This window comes from Artibeus jamaicensis, unplaced genomic scaffold (genome assembly GCF_021234435.1).
Source record: "Artibeus jamaicensis isolate MK-2021 breed Jamaican fruit bat unplaced genomic scaffold, CSHL_Jam_final contig_3214, whole genome shotgun sequence".
Lineage (NCBI taxonomy): Eukaryota > Metazoa > Chordata > Mammalia > Chiroptera > Phyllostomidae > Artibeus > Artibeus jamaicensis.
In genome coordinates this window covers 1,189,528-1,209,114 of record NW_026521760.1, presented here as the reverse complement: position 1 = coordinate 1,209,114, position 19,587 = coordinate 1,189,528, and the positions used below count along the sequence as shown (strand labels likewise).

The following is a 19,587-nucleotide window of genomic DNA, read 5'->3' as shown; positions in this document are numbered from 1 at the left end:
TGTAGAGTCTGGCCCTGGATGGTGTAGCTCAGTGGATTGAGTACAGGCCTGTGAAGCAAAAGGTTGCCGGTTCAATCCCCAGTCAGGGCACATGCCTTGGCTGCGGGCCAGGTCCCCAGTTAGAGGACACATGAGAGGCAACCACACATTTGATGTTTATCTCCCACTCTTTCTCCTTCCCTTCCCATCTCTCTAAAATTAAATAAATAAAATATTTTAAAAAAAGAGATGTAGAGTCTGTTGACTGTCCCATCCTTCGAAGATATGGAATGATCCTGTGTGTGTACAAATATAAACTAATTAATTTATTGAGGTCTGCAGTGGAAAGACATGGACGATGTTTTTACTTTAATGACATTATTTGGAAAAGAAGCAGTCATGATCAGTACATGAAGGAAGTGAAGAAGCAGTAGCCAAGTGACTATAGTGAGAAATGATAAGCTAAGAGGATTTATGGAGATAGCCATTAAATCCAGTACTGTACAAAGAACATGCTAGATTGGAGTTGCTAGCTTTAGTGATAAAGGGGCCTTTTACCCCTAAGGAGGTATAATGTTCAAGGAAAAAAGGAATGGACAGTAAGTATTGGTTAGCTATGGGGATGACAGTCACACCCACATCAATATCCCAGGGACTTTGTATTACTTAGTAGAAGCAAAAGGTCTAAATCTGAACAGGTCGGATTTCAACTGAGGACCTCCTGCAGTTTATGTACTTCCTATATTTAATTCATTTCCTTCTCAACAATTTAAGTGTTGTTTACCCTTCATATACAAGTTAAGGATACTGGAGAATCTGTGAGGTTAAGAAACAAGCTGAAGACTACACAACTAGTAAATGGTGAAACCAAGATTCAAAAATCAAAAATGGTGCAAAAACTATGCCTTTTCTGCAATACCATTCTGAATGAAGTATCAGAATCTTGTCTAATACTTTTAACCACAATATAATTTTACAAAGCAATCTATTCTCAGCTAGTGTAAGGGAAAAATAAATTGCACAGAAAGGAATCTGCTATGAGGGTGGGGAAACATTTAAATCAGCAATATCACTAAAAATGATAGTGATAAACAACTATATAGTTGTTTACATAAACAACTATAAATAAATTTCAGAAAAATAACACTAATGTTTAAACTTTCAAAGCATTTCTAGCAACCATGGAAAGAGGGACCTTTTTTTCCTTATAAAAAAGAAAGTTTTCATTACTTGCCTCTCAAAATGGATATGGCATTAATTAATCACTAGACTAATGCATATGGGCTTTTCACCTTCATCAAAAAATATTTAAAAAAACTGTTAGTAATAACAATTGCTACCTTTTTAAAAATCGTGTATTTTTATTTTATGATATAAAGAAAGTAAAAATTATGTGAACCTATAAGTTTTAGGAATAGTTTACTTTTAAGCAGGAAGATGTCCTTAAAGGGAAGAAACAGTACTTAGTGTATTTTGTGGCATATATTTCCTATTAGCATATTTAAGAAGAGTCAATTACAAGAGTAATGCAATATTCTATTTTATATATTTTTGAGGGAGAGTGTTCTTCACCATCTTTAGGTTTTATTATTCATATTCAGACTCTATAGTGAACTGTTTTTATTTTACAAATTTTTAAATAGTGAAGACTATTTAGAATAATCAAGAAAACACTGTCTAATTAATAGCTATACTATTGTTTTTCTAAAAACCAATGTTTTCAGATATTAGAGGAAATGGAGGATACTTATGAAATCTTAAGAGTTTCAACTATGAAAAGTACCCACATCTGACCAAGACTCTTTCACAAGATATATGTTTTTTGCTCTAGGGAAGTAGGAAAATATTCAATCATATAATCTAACTTTAAGTAGATAATGCAAAAGATAAAGTGGATTTCGAAAACAGATATAACAGGGGCTTATTTGCATTACTGAAGGCTGTCTTTACAATTAAAATTTACCCAATCAAGTATCTGAACATCCAGGTTCATTTAAATGAACTCTGAGTTAACTTAGACTTGACAAATTAATTAATTCCCTTATAAAAATCCACCCAAAACTACCAGTTTATGTAGTGAACACCTGCAATACAGGTTAGTCAAACTTTCCTAAAATGGGAACATCTTGCACATCAAAAGACACTTCTAGGAATTGAGGCATAATAAAAAACGAGAAAGTTCACTAGGTACAGTGTCACACGTATACTGTAAACTCTGTTAACTTTCCACCCCTGAAGTCTCAACGGTAATTTTTTTTGTTGTTGTTGGTACAGAATAGTCATTTGTTTAAAGAGAGAAAAAGAGGGAGAGCGAGCGAGCTCCCTTGGAGCTTCCAAAATGAAGCTCTAATTTCTGCGTGAAATTGTGATTTGGAGTAACCGAGGAAGGCCAACTTTTTGCCAGTATTTAATCAGAGGCCTTGGGAGTGAAAGAAATCCCAGAATTACCATTATGTCTCGTTCCAAGCCTTCACTCAGCTAAAATATTTTAATTCCCAGGAAAACAGCCCTCCCCTCCTTTTTAGGAGAACGTGTGTGTACGTGTGTTATGTTTAAAGGCCTACAGTAAGCTGCAGAGATACGCTGACTACCATTTGAATACGTTTAAAAATTCTACTATGAAGAAAAGAATGACACCATTTTTCCTCGTCACAGGGAGGTGGGCCTGGGGGATCCCAGCCACCTGCCGTGACGCGAAATTATGGAAAAGAGCCAAGAATCTGGGACCTAGGGAGAAGCGTCCCAGGCGATTCTATGGAAACGATAGACGCGCAGGCCTAGCTCTAGGCTTGCAGAGGAATGAGCAGCGAAACAGCGCAAACAGGAGGCGGGGAAGCTGCTGGGCCCAGCCCTGCAGAAAGGGGGGTCGGTGGCCAACCCCTCCGCAGCACGGGCAGAGTGGGGCGGGGTCTGGGACTGCCGCCCACCCACGCGCGGGAGCCTCCTCCTCCTCCTCCTCCTGCGAAAGAGATCGAACAGCGGCTGCAAAAAGCGCAAGAGGCAGCGCCGCAGTTGATCACCCCAGCCCCTTCCCAGCCTCACAGGAGTGGAAGAAACTTCGGGGGCACGCAGGAAACATCCCCACAGTCAGGGTACATTGTGTCTTCCGAGCTGAGGCCCTTTACCTTCCAGGCCGGAGTGTCTCGCTCCCTTCGGGTGGCGGTGGTGACAAGGGGAGACGACTGACGCTGCAGCACTCGCTGCTTCGCTAATCCGGGCTCTGGGAAATAATTTCCCGCCGCGCGCTCATGGCCCCGGAAGCTGTTGTGTTACTTCCGGGTGGTTGTCAGTGACTCTCTCCAGCCGTCGTCAGGTGGTCTGAGAGGGCGCCCCGCTAGATTCTGGTGGGCTGGCCAGCCTCCTGCTAGATCCGCGCAGGAGGTGGGATGCGGTAAGTGATTTTTTGAGTTGCCTCCTGGGCCTGCTATTTCCGGTCAGGACACCGTACAGCATTTTTCCTGGACCTAGAAGTGAGCGGGAGAGGGTTGAACCAGGGAGTCCCCATCCATCCCTGAGTCGCTTAACCCTCTGTGCTGCTGGAAAAGGCCCTGTGTGTAATCTCGGCTTACCATCTTTTTCACTCGGAGTATCTACAAGTTGGGAATTGATCTCCCGTCCCCAGGTGTCCCTGCTAGGCAATGCCAAGGAAACAGGTACCCCCAACTCAGTGTAGTACCTAGTCTCTCTACCAATAATCAGAGTGTTCTTACTCTACCGTTGGCAGGGTTTGTCATTCTCAATTTTCGAGAATTGCTTTACCATCCTTTATCCTGAGTACTGTTTCCATTGCCTTGGATTGCAGTGCCTGAAAAAGAGGCAGTCGTGGACATCTTTTTACCAACATTTTGGAAGTTGGATGAGCGGTTCGTACCTGATTTAGAATTAATTCAGCGTTCCCGCTGCAGTTTTGAATTGGGTGAGAATTGTCTTTATTTTACTGGTTGCTATCACCTAATGAGATAGAGAACAAGCTTAAAATTTCAAGAACGCTCTTTAAATACATGTTTCACCTTTTGGAAACACCAGTGATCAGTAAATAGGTGCACCTTCTTGAAAGAAGTGCTGGCTCACTGTCCAAGCTTCCTAGATAAGAAAGGATTCAGGAGAATTTTGGTTGGAGATCTGAGGTAGGCAGAATAGTTGTGAAGAGAAATTGCTTCCGGAAAAGGGATAATATGAGGTAAGGTGCTCTTTCAGCCCAAGATTAAAAAACAAACAAAAAATCCAAACCAACGTGATGTAGTAAACCTTGGAGACTTTCTTTGAGTAATGCTGTTTCTTCAGGTAAATAGTTTCCACTCCTCACCACCTTATATTTAAATAATCTCTCTCTCTTTCAGAGAAGCCAGCTGATTGATTTTTTTTCAAAACATCCAGTTGTAAAATGAGTTCTAAGGATATCTGTACCATAAAGATCAATGTAATAAGTATGTTTAATTCGAGGCCTCTGATGCATCAGCAAGAGCCTTTTTACTTTTTGAAAGTACAGCACCATGTTTAATCTTGATTAATAACAACGAATTTTTATAACCTTTTTTAATCTCAGTTTCGCCATTTTTATAGAATCTTGTGTTTTTCCTTTATTTCTCCAATTGAAAAAAATTGTAATAATTTAAGGGAGGTTACATGTTTCTTCTTTATAGCAACTAGTTCTTAAGTAGACACTGATTTTTTTAAATCATTACTCTTGATTTGTGATACTGCCTTTCAAATTAATATAGCCAACCACCAATACTAACCACAAAGAGCTATTTTCTGCCAGGCACTTTACATTCATTATGTTATTTAAACTGACTATACTTCTACAAGAAAAATCATATTATCCCTATTTTGCAAATGTTTTATATTGGGACCCAAAGATGTGTGACTAATAATCAAAGATGTTCCCACAAATTATGCAATTAAATGACAATTGAGATTTGAACCCAATCTACCTGACTCCACACTTTGGCTTCTTTACCAGGTTCATAATTAATCATAACAGAATCATTTTCACTGTCACATAAAATTGGATAGATGATAGGTGTATCACATTCTTGTGTTAAGAAAGTAAGGAATTAGTTTCTTATGTTAATGTGTTAAGGATGAAGGAATGTATTAGAGATTATAGAAATTATCATAAGGTATGACATATAAATAATTAAATTTCTTTTTTGCATTGATCCTTGGCCAGTTTTATTATCCTAACTCAAACAAATATAGGCAATCTGGAGACCATCAGTATATTGGTGACCCTAAATCCAACTATATCTATAGGCAACTGTTCACATACATTTATATACATATACCCTTATGCATGGTGTGGATGTATGGAGAAAGTGAGTGAATGAGCACAAATTCATAAAATTTAATTTTTTAATGTGCTGTAAAGAACTATTACTATTTACTGGTTATTAGTAAAACTATTCTCCCCTATTCATATAATCTTCAAACAGATGGTAATTATCATATGTTTTAAGGGAATGTGCTTAATTAAACCTGCCCATTCCAATATTCTACTTAATGTAGAGAAATAGAAATGGCCTAATTGTTAGAGAATTCACTAAAATATAGTTGAAATGACAAATACTGGAAATGACAACAATTGGAAAGAATATCCTGTTTTACTGAGACATAAGTATAAAAAATGTACATAACTAGCCTCAAATTCTAATGTGCATTATATTTATTTTATAATATTTTTTATTTGATTGATTATGATATTACATTTGTTCTATTCCCCCCTCCGTTCTCCTCCACCCTGCACACCCCTCCCCCACCATTCCCCCCCTTTAGTTCATGAACACATGTCTCAAGTTCTTTAGATTCTGTATTTCCCCTACTATTCTTACCCTCCCCCATCTATTTTCTATCTAATATCTATGCTACTTATTTTCTGTACCTCCTCCCCCCTTCTCTATCTCCCACTCCCCTGTTGCTAACCCTCCATGTAATCTCCATTTCTATGGTTCTGCTCCTGATCTAGCTGTCCTCTTAGTTTGCTTTTGTTTTAGGTGTGGTTGTTAATAACTGTGAGTTTGCTGTCCTTTCACTGTTCATATTTTTTATCTTCTTTTTCTTAGGTAAGTCCCTTTAACATTTCATATAATAAGGGCTTGGTGATGATGAACTCCTTGAATTTGATCTTATCTGAGAGGCACTTTATCTGTCCTTCCATTCTAGATGAAAGCTTTGCTGGATGGAGCAATCTTGGTTTTAGGTCTTTGGATATCATGACTTGGAATACTTCTTTTCAGCCCCTTCTTGCCTGTAAGGTCTCTTTTGAGAAATCCACTGACAGTCTGATGGGAACTCCTTTGTAGGTGACAGTCCCCTTATGTCTTGCTGCTTCTAGGATTCTCTCCTTCATTTTAATCTTGGCTAATGTAATGATGATGTGCCTTGGTGTGTTTCTTCTTGAGTCCAACTTCTTTGGGACTCTCTGAGCTTCCTGGATTTCCTGGAAGTCTATTTCCTTTGCCAGATTGGGAAATTTCTCCTTTATTATTTGTTCAAATAAGTTTTCCACTTGTTGCTCTTCCTCTTCCCCCTTCTGGTACCCCTATAATTTTGATGTTGGAATGTTTAAAGATGTCCTGGAGGTTCCTAAGCCTCTCCTCATTTTTTTGAATTTTTGTTTCTTCATCCTTTTCGGTTTGGTCATTTTTTCCTTCTTTCTGGTCTACTCCCTTGATTTGAGTCCCAGTTTCCTTTCCATTACTATTGGTTTCCTATGCATTACCATTCATTTCAATTAGTTTAGCCTTCATATGTTACTCTGATTTGTGGCTATAATCAACCAGTTCTGTGAGCATCCTGATCACCAGTGTTTTGAACTGTGCATCTGATAGTTTGGCTATTTCTTCATCACTTAGACTTATTGGCTCTGGGGCTCTGAGTTGTTCTTGAGCTATGTTTTGATCTGTTTGTGCCTGTTACATATGAGGAGAGGCACCTTAGTTGTTCACCAGGGCGGGGCCACCTAGGTCGCTGGATTATGATGCTGTATGTGGGGGCGGGGTCAGAGATGGAGCAATGGCGGTCCTCTCTGCTCCCCCAGTCCGCCTCACCGCTCAACCCCCCCCATTTATCTGAGCGTAAATGTGCAAGCCCCACCGCCCTGTGCTTCCCAGTCTCAGTGCTCGCTTCTTCACTGGTTTATCTGCGCACATATGCTCTACCGCAGACAGCCAGCCAAGCCTCTTCCCTGTGTCCGCCAGTACCTAGCCCGCACCTGGGATCCGCACCCTCGGCTTCCTGTGCACCTCCCGGGTTGTGGGATCTTCCCTGTCCAACCTGCTCAGATGCTGACTAAGCCCCTCTCACCGGTTTAGCTGAGCATTTCATTGTTCTCGCACTCCATATTGTCGATTTTCTGTGTGGTTTGGTTGCGTTTATTGTTGTTAAAACTTGTTGTTTTTAGGTTTGGTTGTGCGAGGACGCAAAGTGTTTCCATCTATGCCTCCATCTTGGTGGAAGTCTCTAATGTGCATTTAATTATATTGCATTAACTTAACTATATGAAAGATATTTGCCTTGGGTATCCCATAGGTAGAGCTCAGCAGTATTTTGTTTTCGGTCACATTTCAGTGCTTATGAAGGTTGAGGTTGTATCAGTTTTTTACCCTGCCACGTATCGCTCTGCCTAACATGTAGTAAGTAGGGTCTTAATAAACACTGAATGAACAATTAAATCTACAGAGAAGTACTTGTGTATGTGTTTTTTAAAAGAGACTTATCACATAGATAAATGCATACTTATTTATTGCTACACACTTTGACTTCGAAATAGTATGTCCACTTCACAGTTATCCAGAAAAGGCATCCTACAAAGAAAACTGGGCATTGTGACAAGCTATAAGAGAATACCTAATATTTATTGTTGCTTACTTTCTTCTATGTAGTGTTACATTTAACCCTCACAGCGCTATAGGAGTTTATTATCCACCTTTTTATAGATGAAAAAACTGAACCAGGGATAAGATTTGTAAATCATCATAGGTTACAAACAAGCATGAAGTGTCAGAGCTGTGATTTGAACCAATGCTGACTCCAAAGACCAAAATCTTTTTTTTTCAAGTCTTTTTTTTGTTGTTAAATTAGTTGTCCCAATTTTCCCCCATTGCTCTCTCCTACCCTGCCCCCACTCCCCAGTCATCCTTCCGTGTTGTCCAGGTCTGTGAGTCCTTTATACCTGTTCCTTGACTGTGGGGGTGACTCTTCCCACAAGTCCCCCAGTCCACCACGGATAAAAGTAAACTACTAAGACATGATCTGCTTGGGGAGGAGAGTTGGCCAGTTTTTCCGAGGGAAAAAAAAGGCCTGGAGGCCCTTCCTCCAGGGGCTTCTATTGGGTTGTAATACACAGGAACACAGGGCGGCAGGGATCAAACAGTAGATAACATTTCAAAGAACTCTGAGGGCTTAGTGTGAGTCAGAGTCTGTCAGGAAGGGAGTTTGCAGAAACTTCGGGGTTTCCTGGTCGGGTCCTTAACATATAAATGAAAGCACTCTTATCAAAGCAGGTTTCACAGGATTTTGAGGAATTCTTTCTTATGCCAGATTTCTCCCCGGATCCTGCTCTAGCAAGGCAAGAAGCTGCACTCCTCTCCATCAGGTTTTCAGGCTTAAGTGGATTAGAGCCAGGAAGCACTTCTCCCAAAGGACAAGGGGACTTGTGCTATGTCAAAGTGGTGGTGGTGGGGCAAGGAAGGGTCTATTGCTCTCTCTTTGCCACAGCCCCCCGAGTCCTTCCATGAAGGCCTCCCAAGTAATCCAGTCTGGCTTAGGTTGCCCCTGGCTGTGAGGAGACTTACCCATCATGGACTTCCCACCATGCTTTGAGGGCAGAGGGAGGAAACTGAGGCAGCATTTGCTACCAGAGACAAGCTTTGTCTCCTGTGGCTCGCATTCCGGAGGTTGCTCACTCATCCTTAGCCATGGGGGTTAGTAACAATTCCTGGAACCAGTCAGAGTGTTGCTCTCCCCCACCCTACCCGCCGCCCACCAGTTAATCCCTCCAAGTTGTCCATGGCCATGGGTCCTTTATACATGTTCCTTGACTAGACCTTTTCTTTCAGCTGTTATCCCCTTACTCTCTTCCCCTCTGGTCAGTTGTTTTGTTCCTTATTTCCATGCCTCTGGTTCTGTTTTTCTCACTTGTTTTTTTTGATAATATGGTATTTGTCTTTTGCCACCTGGTTTATTTCACTTACCATAATACTCTCCAGTTCCATCCATGCTGTTGTAAAGGGTAGCAATTCCTTCTTTCTTTCTGCTGCTTAGTATTCTATTTTATAAATGTACCACAGTTTTTTCAAATACCATAATCTTAACTACTTTGTTATATGCCTCCAATTAGGTTTTAATCCTGGCTTGTCTGCTAACCAGGTATATGTATACACGGGGAATTTTATTTCTCTGAAGATCATATCTCTCATCTATAAGATTCAGAGGTTGGATTAGATGGTTTCTAAGGTCCCTTCCAGCTTTAAAATCCACTGACTTTAGTTGACTTTTATGTATTAACTCAGTGCAGCTGTTCTCTAGTGTGCTAGAAAACCATGAGTGGAATTTTACATGGATGTATTTGTTTCTTTAACATTGGTAGCTGTACAATTATGTTTTTGTAATGGAAAGAACAAGACCAAAATTTAAACAAAACAAAACAACTCAGCCATACTTTTGGCTAGCTTATGACCACAGTAAGTCAGTGAACCTTGTGAGCTTATGTTTTCACATGTGGAATGGATCCATGAGAGTGCTGTGTGGGTTAAGTGCAGTGATATACAGAAAGCCTCAAACATACCATCTGGCACACAGTTGCCATTAAATGAATATAAATTTTCTTTCCCCCAGTCTTGTAAGGATAACAGAAGATTGGTGGATATAAAAATGCTTTATAAATTAGCCAAAGGTGATAAATCTTTTCACTTACAGTCTGCTAGGAAAGATAAAGGTATATACACAAATAGTTATTATATTATGAGAGACAGTTTACATGTGATCATTGAACACAGAACATGATGGGAAAACAGACAAGAAATTCGCTTCAAGGAGGGCAGATAGGGAAAGACATCATGAAGAAGGTAGTGCTGAATTTGGACCTTAAAGAATGTAAGGGTTTTGGTAGGGGGACAAGATGGAAGAGTGTTCCATTGAAGTATGAAAAGGCGACAGAAGAGAAAATAGTGACTACTTCACTTCATATGTGTAGGCTAATAGTAAAGAGAAAATGGCTGAGTTTAGAGTAAGCTCTGGATAACAGTGTGATCATGCTAAAGACATTAGGCTTTTCACAGTAAGCAGTGATTTGTGTGAATTATCAGGATGAGGTGGAGAGTGGGTTGCCATTTGATTTCTTTATTGTGGAAATAACACTCATTTGTTACAGAAATAAGAATATACAAATAAATGAATAATTGCCCATGATCCCACTTCAGCCCCAGATCTTCCCTTGCCCACTGTCCCCCACTCCCATCCAGATCCCCTCCTTGCTGGGGAGCACCCCTCTGTTTTTGGTGAACTCTGCTCAGGTTGGCCCAGAGGTGGGAGGGAGCTCGGAGGGGACATCTATCTCCCCATATCTGGGACTCACATTGGGACTGGTCCACAAACACATAGAGAGGGTGGGGGCTTAGTACTGGGACGCAGCTGCGATGGTAGTAGGGTTCTGAGCCCCTCAAGTTCTGAGGTCTTCTCACCCCTTCTTGCTGTCTCCTCTGTGGCTCCTGATCCTGATGTCTGTGACTCTAAGCAACCATTTGCTTCTCTCAGAACCTCAGTTTTCCCATCTAAAGTCACAGGTCGAACTGGGTAGAAGACCCTCAGGCTCTTCTCTGCCGGAAGTAATTCTAGGACAACCACGGTGGGGTCAGACTTAGATGTGCCTCTCCTTCCTGTGCTCTGGCCCTCCTTTCTACTCCATGACCTTCTGTGAAGCCTTCTCCACAAATAGCAAAACAAAACAAAACAAAACAAAAAACACCCCACAAAAACCCCATCCCCTTTCTAGCATTCGAATACGATTGAGTTACTCCCAGGCTGTTCACCATTAGTCTCTGCCAGTCAGAATGCAGACTGCTGCTAGGCTGTATCTTTTTTTTTCTCTGGGAAGCAGGGTTTGTTCATTAGAAGTAAAGATTCTGCAGACCTCACCTCATCAGTTGACTCTGGTTAAGGGAAGTTTTTGAGTCTGGAGGCAAAGGCAAAAATTATAATTATGTTAAGAAGCCTGAGAATGTGGAAAAAAGAATATTGTTTCCCAGCCTCAATTGTTGATAGGTTATTGGACAGGTTTTTGAAACAATGCTCAAGCTATATCCTCATAAACTTCAGTTAAAATACAAGTAAACAAGGAGAGAGGCAGCTTAGGAAATATTCTAAATGGCTGCTATAGTATCTATATATTTACACATACCCCCACAGGAATTGACAACAAACATACAGCTGTTTAAATCCTTTAGGGAGTTTTTGCTGAATTAAGTTCTCATGAAAATGATCTAATTGCCATTTTGATTAATTAGGTAAAGGAGTATAATATAAAAGAGCTGAATTCAGAGACCACTTGAGCATGAGCTCAAACTCATGAACTTCTATGATCTTAAGAATTTACTTAAATTCCTTGAGCCCCAATTTGTCTATTTGTAAAATGGTAACATCAGCTGTATGGATTTATTAGGATTAAATGTGATAATGTATATAAGCACATAGTCATCAGAAAAATTTTATTAGAGATTGGTCTCACTTTTTTGTTGTTATTTAATAAAGTCTAATTGCTTTAAAATGAGGTCTGCAGTTCCAATTATGAAGTTAAATAGAACTGAGTTCAAATCCCAGCTCTGTCACTAGTTGTGTGACACTGGGGAAGTTACTTTTCTGTTCTTTCCTTATTTGTAAAATGGGAATAGTAATAATGTCTTCACGGGGCTTTTGTGGAGATTAAATGAAATAATGATGCATAAAGTTTAATATGGTGGCTGGACTTGTAAGCACTGTATTGGCTCAAATTCTCAAAGAAGCACATGCCAAAGAGGGATTTAGATATGCAAGGAGAAAGTGCCTGTGAAGGATAAAGAAGGGAGCAAGAGTGGGAAGACAGCGCCCTCAGTACAGGTCTGACAATCTGAAGGACTAGAGGAAGGAAGGCAGGAGAGAAGGGTCAGTAGTATCTCAAACTGCTTCTTAAACCAGGCCCATGGGGAATCTTTGAGCCAAATTCTTCTGTTAGAGGCATCTCATGTCACCCCAGTACTTGATATAATGTTAGCTATTAGTAAAAATAATTAACAGTTGTCATACACTATAATTTACAAATGTATTTAAATTTCAACTCTTGAATTTCACTGCCTGCCCCCACTTCCCCTAAGAAAAATATAATCCCTGCTCTCAGATGTCAACCTTATCATTTGAGACACATGTTCCCAGACTAACAGCTTTTTATATTTTATAATACAGTTTTGTTAGCCAGAGAACTATTAAAGGAATTAAAATATCTCTTGCAAGTAACAGTTGAAAAATGCAAATAGTAGCTAAGCAACTAATTTTTTTGATATTACATGGTTAAACACAAACTGCTGTGTAAATTTCTAAATCCAGGTAGCCAATAAATATAGCAATCTTTTTAAAGTACATTTTATTGATTATGCCATTATAGTTTTCCCATTTTTTCCTCCCCTTTATTCCCTTTCCACCCTGCAAACCCCCACCCTGCAGCATTCCCCTCCCCCTTAGTTCTTGTGCATGGGTTGTATGTATAAGTTCTTTGGCTTCTCTGTTTCCTATACTATTCTTAACCTTCCCTTGTCTATTTTATGCCTTCCAATTATGCTTCTTATTCCCTGTACCTTCCCCAAATTCTTCCCCTCCCCACTGATAATCCTCCATGTTATCTCCATTTCTGTGATTCTTTTCTTGTTCTAGTTGTTTGCTTAGTTTTTGTTTTTGTTTTTTAGGTTCAGTTGTTGATAGTTATGAGTCTGTTGTTATTTTATTATTCATTGTTTTTGATCTATTATTAGACAAGTCCCTTTAACATTTCATATAATAAGGGTTTGGTGATGATGAACTCCTTTAACTTGACTTTATCTGGGGAGCACTTTATCTCCCCTTCTATTCTAAATGATAGCTTTGCTGGATAGAATAATCTTGGATGTAGATCCTTGCCTTCCATGACTTTGAATACTTCTTTCCAGCCCATTTTTGCCTACAAGGTTTCTTTTGAGAAATCAGCTGACAGTCTTATGGGAACTCCTTTGTAGGTAACTCTCCTTTCCTCTTGCTGCTTTTAAGATTCTTTCCTTATCTTTAATTTTGGGTAACTTAATTATGATGTGCCTTGGTATATTCCTCCTTGGGTCAAATTCCTTTGGGACTCTCTGGGCTTCCTGAACATCTGTTTTCTTCACCAGATTGGGGAAATTGTCCTTCATTATTTGTTGAAATAAGTTTCCAACTTCTTGTTCTTATTCTTCTCCTTCTGGCACCCCTATGATTCAGATGTTGGAGCACTTAAAGTTGTCCCAGAGGTTCCTAAGCCTCTCTTTGTTTTTTTTAATTCTTGTTTCTTCATTCTGTTCCAGTTGGATGTTTATTTCTTCCTTTTGTTCCAGCTCATTGATTTGAATCCAGGTTTCCTTCCCTTCACTGTTGGTTCCCTGTACATTTTCCTTTATTTCATTTTGTATAGCCTTCCTTTCTTCCTTCTTTTTGTGACTGAGCTCAATCAGTTCTGTGAGCATCCTCATTACCAGTGTTTTGAACTCTGTATAAGTTGTCTATCTCCTCATCGCTTAGCTCTTTTTCTGGAATTTCGATCTGTTCTTTTATTTGGGCCATGTTTCTTTGTCTCCGTACACCTGTTCTGTTGTCAGGGGCGGGGCCTTAGGTATTCAACCAGGCAAGGCAACCTTCTTTGCTGTATTGTGGCACTGTATGCGGGGGAGAGTTCAGAGAGGGAACAATTCTATGCCCTCCTTTCTAGCCCCACTTTCTAGTGAACTGTCCTGTGAGATTGGGATTTTCTCCAGCTATTGCACCCACGCAGTGTTTTACAGATAGAGGTTTTGAGGCTTTAGTTTCCTGTTCAGCCAGCTCCACCTTGTCTGAGCAGCCCACCACCTGTTACCCTTCCTCTCCACTCAGCTGCTGGTCTCTAGTCTCTGCCCCTCCTACCAGTCTGAATAAACTCCTTGTTTTTCAGAGTTCCATGCAATTTGATTTTCTGGCACTTTTGGTGGTTTATTGTTTTTAAATTGGTTGTTATCCTTCTTTTGGTTGTGCAAGGATGCAAAATGTTTCTACCTATGCCTCCATCCTGGCCAGAACCAAATACAGCAATCTTAAATAACTGAGTAATGTTAATATCCATTTTCTTCCTTAACAAAGATACCTCTTTGGTTAAAAAGATCTAGATATTACAGTTTTGTTTGTCTGGGTCCTCTCCCCCTTATATTGTTTTTAATAATTAGCAATTGTGGAGATCAGTCAGTTCAATGCTTTTCAAATGGCAGGTCACAGCGCCATCAATTTGGTGACTGGTGAGCCTGCATTTTTGTTTCAGATATGTGTGGCTTCAGAATTTGGATATAAAATGTTTATAACTGTGAATCACAGTTGAATTTTAAAGCAAAAGATTAAACTAACTTCCTTTATCTTACATTAGGAATTGAGGACTATAGAGGTGATTTAACTTGACCAGATAACTTGAAACATGTGACTTGAACCAGAAGTTAGGTCTTAAGAATGCAACTTTAGAGCTTTCTTTTATATCATGCTTCCAGGAAAAGGCTTCCTATTTTCAAGAAGAGGCTTTTTGTTTGCTTTACTTACAGTTACTGTTTTCCAGTTGGTTAATATAGGGGTTTTTTCCCTGTCATTTTCATTACTTTTTTTTTTAAGATCTACTGAAAAGAACTCTTCCTTGACTCTGACCATTAAGTATGAGGGAGGTGGTTTCTAGCATTCAGCAGCTGTGCTGAATTTACAGTCTATTTTGGGGGGTGGGGGTGGGAGGAACACAGCTAATGCAACAGTTTAAGACTGGAGTTTACCTGATTTAACTAAGGAGTGAAGGAAGTTCTTTTTGAGGCTCATTATATTGATAAGGTTTTAATTTTTTCTAATACCAATGAATATCATTTTGTGCTTCATTGTTATGACATTCTTTACCCATTTTGTTTACATTTTTAGGCTTCAGTTCACCAAATATTTTTCATTTTTAAAATGCAAGTTTTGTGTAAAATCACATAATTTATTCATTAATAATAAAAATATATATGATTCTTTTATTTTCTAGCACATATTCATACCTGCCTTAAAAATGCCTATGAGCAATTTAGTAATGGTGACCTCTGTCCCCTACTATTCATAGATTTGACTGGGGAAGAGTTTCAGAAAGGTCTATTTACAAAAAGAACTCTCTTCTTAGGCTCAGTTTTTGTGTTGCCTGCTGCACCCTGGTATCCTGAGGCTGTCTGTGCTCATTGTTTGGATTAGGTTTATCCGGTAACTTAAACTCTTTCTGGGGTTTTCTCATTTAGTTAACTCAGCACTTCTCAAACATTCAGTTTCCGGAGTCCTTTACACTTAAAAATTATTGATGACCTCAGGGAGTTTTTATGTATATAATTATAGTTTTATTTATTATAAATTAAAATTTATTATTTTAAAAAGATTTAATTCAATAATAAAGCCATACATAGTAACATAAGTATTTTTTAAATAACTATATATTTTTTCCAAAATAAAAATTGTAATGGGAGAATACAATTATTTTATATTTTTGCAACCTCTTCAATGTCCGGCTCAATAGAAGAGAGCTGAATTCAGATTTGTTGCTATATTCAGTCTGTTACAGTATGTTTAGGTTAAAGTAAACAAAATCCAACCTCATACAGGCATGTAATTGTAAAAGAAAGGAGTATTCCAGTGTCCTTTTCACCAGAACAGTAACAAGTGATAGCTTCTTAAAGTTTAATTACAATATGGACTTTGAAATCATACCAATGAACTTTTTGTGCTCTGTTACTTTAAAATCCCTTGGTCTGTCTTGAACTTTGAATGAATCTTTACAAACTCATGATTTTGTCACAATGCATAGGCCATATGGGAAAAAATGACTCATTGAGGTATGCTGATCTTTTGAATCTTAATTCATTTTGTTATACATTATCAAAAAATTGCATGTTAATATCGGCAGCAGTCTCATTAGGAAAATCTTAAAATACTGGGAAACTGTCCATATGACAATATATGAATTTTCCAAAGTTTTTATATTTGCTTTGAAAGCTCTAATGTTATCATTAATAACACTAATATTTTCCTTGAAATGACAGTCCAATTTGGTTGATTTTGCGAAAATCTGTGGTATACCTAAAAGGTTAATAGAATTAATAATTTTTACTGTCAGATCGTTAAATGCACCTGGCATTCTTTTTTATTGCAACTGTGTGGCAGTGAAAAAATATGACCCCTTAAAGATACCTACATTCAACTTCCTGGCACCTGTGAATGTTACATTATATGGAAAAGAAAATTAAAGTTGTTGATCAGTTTACCTTAAAATAGTTTATCCTGGATTATCCAAATGGGTTCAGTGTAATCATAGTGATTCTCAAAAATGGTAGAAGACAGAAGAGGAATTCAGAGTGATTCAATGTGAAAAGGACGCCACCCATATAGCTAGGTGGAAAATGGGGGAAGTGGGCCAGGATCCAAGGAATGAGAGCAGCTTCTAAAAGCTGGAAAATGCAAGGTAGCAGTGGATTCTTCTCAGAGCCTCCAGAAAAGAATGCAGCCCTGCCAGTCATTGGTTTTGGCTTAGTGAGACCCAATTCAGATTTATGACAGGGAGAACTGTGAGATAATAAATTTGTGGTAACTTTTTACAACAGCAATAGAAAACTAATATAACTAATATAGTTTGGGGGACTGCACTTTGTGCTAGGGCACCATTGCTTTTGCACTCTTAGTACAAATGTCAACTTAGTGAATGTCTGGCTCAATGTCATATAATGTCTTATTATGAAAATAATGACCTTGAGAACCCCCTGAAAGAATACTGAGGCTCCACCAGGGAGCTTGTGTACCACACGTTGAGATCTCTTATGTAACCTCTTCTGTGTACTTTCTCTGTGTCAAGGGTAGTTTGGGTTTCTGGGATGCAAAAATAAAGAAGAAACGGTCCCTGTTTTAAGAAGATTATAATCTAGTGGTTGAAAGAGGTAAATAAATCAGTGATTGCAGATACCATAGAATGATAAGTACCCTAACTGATCATATCCGCAAGGGAAGGAAAGAAACCTAATAACTGTCTTCATGTGCTTTCAGTTTAGTGGGAGAGATCACAAAACTACCTACAAAATGCAAAGTGCTGTTAAGGAAATGTCTTCACTGACAGGGCAGGGGAGAGACATTTCCGTTTAGCAGTGTTGGGGGCTTCATTTTTTCCATACCTGCCCCAACACTTGTTACTGTTTATTTGTTATCTTTAGCTATTCTGGTGAGCCGTGAAGTTGTACTTCATGTGCTCTCAATTTGTATATATCTCAGTCAAGAAGATTGACACCTATAATTTCTTTTAAGAATTTTAGATATTTTAGCATTTATATTTGGGTCCTTGATGAAGTCTGAATTAATTTTTGAACATCTTTTTTTTGTCTTTTAAAAAAATTTTTATTTAGTTATTTTTCAAGTACAGTTTTCTATTTCTCCCATCCCAGCCCACCCCGCCCTGTGCTCCCCACCTCCCTCCCATTTCCACCCCCCTTATTATTGTCCTTGTGTCCTTCATACTTGTTCCTCTAAATCTCTCCCCTTTTTTTTCCCCTTAAATTCCCTCCCCTCTCCCCTCTGGTCATTGTCCCCTTGTTCTCTATTTCAGTGTCTTTGTTTTTATTTTGCTTGCTTGTTTGTTTTGTTGTTTAGCTTCCTGTTGAAGGTGAGATCATATGGTATTTGCCTTTCAACACCTGGCTTATTTCACTCAGCATAATGCTTTCCAGTTCCATCCATGTTGTTGCAAAGGGTAGCTCAGTGGATTGAGCGAGGGCCTGCAAACCAAACAATTTTTGAACATCTTTTGATGGAGTCTGACTTCATTTTGCTGCCTGTTGCTGTCCAGTTGTCTCAGCAACATTTCTTAAAAACGCTAATATTTCCCTATTGAATTTTCTTGAAACCCTCACCAGAAATCAGTTGGATGTCGTACGGCTGTGTTTCTGGACTCTGAGTTCCATTGCGGTGATGACATGCCCACCCTATGCCTGCCGTGTCACACAGCCTTGATTACTGTAGCTCTGCGATAAGTCTTGAAAGTGGGAAATGTGAGTTCTCTAGTGCTGTTCTTTTTAAAGATGGCTTGGTTATTCTGCGTTCCTTGTACTTCCATATGGATTTTAAAGTCAATTTGTTAATTATTGCAAAATAGGCAGCGGGATTTTGATAGGGATTGCATTGAATCTGTAGATTATTTTGGGAAGTATTGCCACTTTAACAATAGTAAATATTTCAATACATAAGCATGATTTTTCATTTATTTAGGTCTAATTCAGTTTCTTTCAAAGATGTTTTGTAGTTTGCAGTGAACAGGTCTTACAGTGTTTTTCGTTAATTTTTTCTTGAGTATTTTATTTTATTTGGTGCTATTGTAACTGAAATTATTTTCCTAATTTTATTTTCAAGTTGTTAATTGCTAGTGTATAGAAATATAATTGATTTTTGTTTGTTAATCTTATATGCTGCAAACTTTGTTTAATGTACTTATTAGCTCCAATAGTTTGAGGTTTTTGTTTTAGAATCCCTTAGGATTTTCTACATACAAGATCTTGTCATCTATGAGTAGATACTTTTACTTCTCCCTTTCCAGTCTGGATGCCTTCTATGTACTACTTTTGCCTAGTTGTCCTGACTAGAACTTCCAATAAAATGTTAACTAGAAATGCTAAAAGACATTCTTGTCCTGTTCCTAATCTTAAGAGAAAAGTTTTCAGTCTTTTACTATTAAGTATGAACTCAGCTGTGGGTTTTTATCCATGTCCTTTATCAGGTGAAGAGGTTCCCTTCCATTCCTAGTTTTTTGAGTGCTTTTATCATTAATGGGTGTTGGAATTTAACACATTCTTCTCTGCATATACTTAGATTATTATGTAGTTTTTGTCCTTTATCGTATTAACAAGGTATATTACATTGACTCAGTTTCCTATGTAGGTTCAACTTTACCATCGTGAATAAATTCTACTTAGTCATGGTATATAATTCTTTTATTTATTTGCTAATATTTTGAGTATGTTGCCTCCATATTTCTAGAGACATTGGTCTACAGTTTTCTTGTAATGTCTTTGTCTTATTTTGGGATCAGGGTAATACTGACCTCAGAGAATGAGTTGGGAAGTGTTCCCTCCTGTTCTGTTTTTTTTTTTTTGGAACAATCTGTGAAGCATTGGTGTTCATTCTTCTTTAAGTTTCTGGTAGAATTCACCAGCCAGTGAAGCCATCTGGCCCTGGGCTTCTGTTGGTGGGAAAGTTTTCAATTATTAATTCAATATGCTTACTTGTTAAAGGTCTACTCATATTTAAAAAATTTTCCTGACTCTTGTCAGTACTTTGTGTCTTTCTAGGAATTTGTTCATC

At 38.6% G+C, this 19,587-nt stretch overlaps 2 protein-coding genes across 8 annotated transcripts in view; one reads left to right on the top strand and one right to left on the bottom strand.

Annotated features, from left to right (window-relative positions):
• SLF1 (SMC5-SMC6 complex localization factor 1) overlaps positions 1-3,189 on the bottom strand; it is a 65,981-nt gene extending 62,792 nt beyond the window's left edge. For 3 of the 4 annotated variants that reach the window (XM_037164127.2, XM_037164128.2, XM_037164129.2), the window contains exon 1: positions 3,105-3,189. The gene's annotated coding sequence lies outside the window, so the exon portion shown is untranslated. Of the gene's footprint in view, positions 1-3,021 lie in introns of all 4 variants that reach the window. The other variant, XM_053663578.1, reaches the window with a different exon arrangement.
• Positions 3,190-3,197: 8 nt separating this feature from the next.
• Positions 3,198-19,587, top strand: part of KIAA0825 (KIAA0825 ortholog) — a 412,101-nt gene continuing 395,711 nt past the window's right edge. For all 4 annotated transcript variants that reach the window (XM_053663574.1, XM_053663575.1, XM_053663576.1 and 1 more), the window contains exon 1: positions 3,198-3,370. Coding sequence is in view for 3 of the 4 variants with exons in the window: in XM_053663575.1 (XP_053519550.1) it covers positions 3,366-3,370 (5 nt within the window). In the remaining variant the exon portion in view is untranslated. The remainder of the gene's footprint in view (positions 3,371-19,587) is intronic.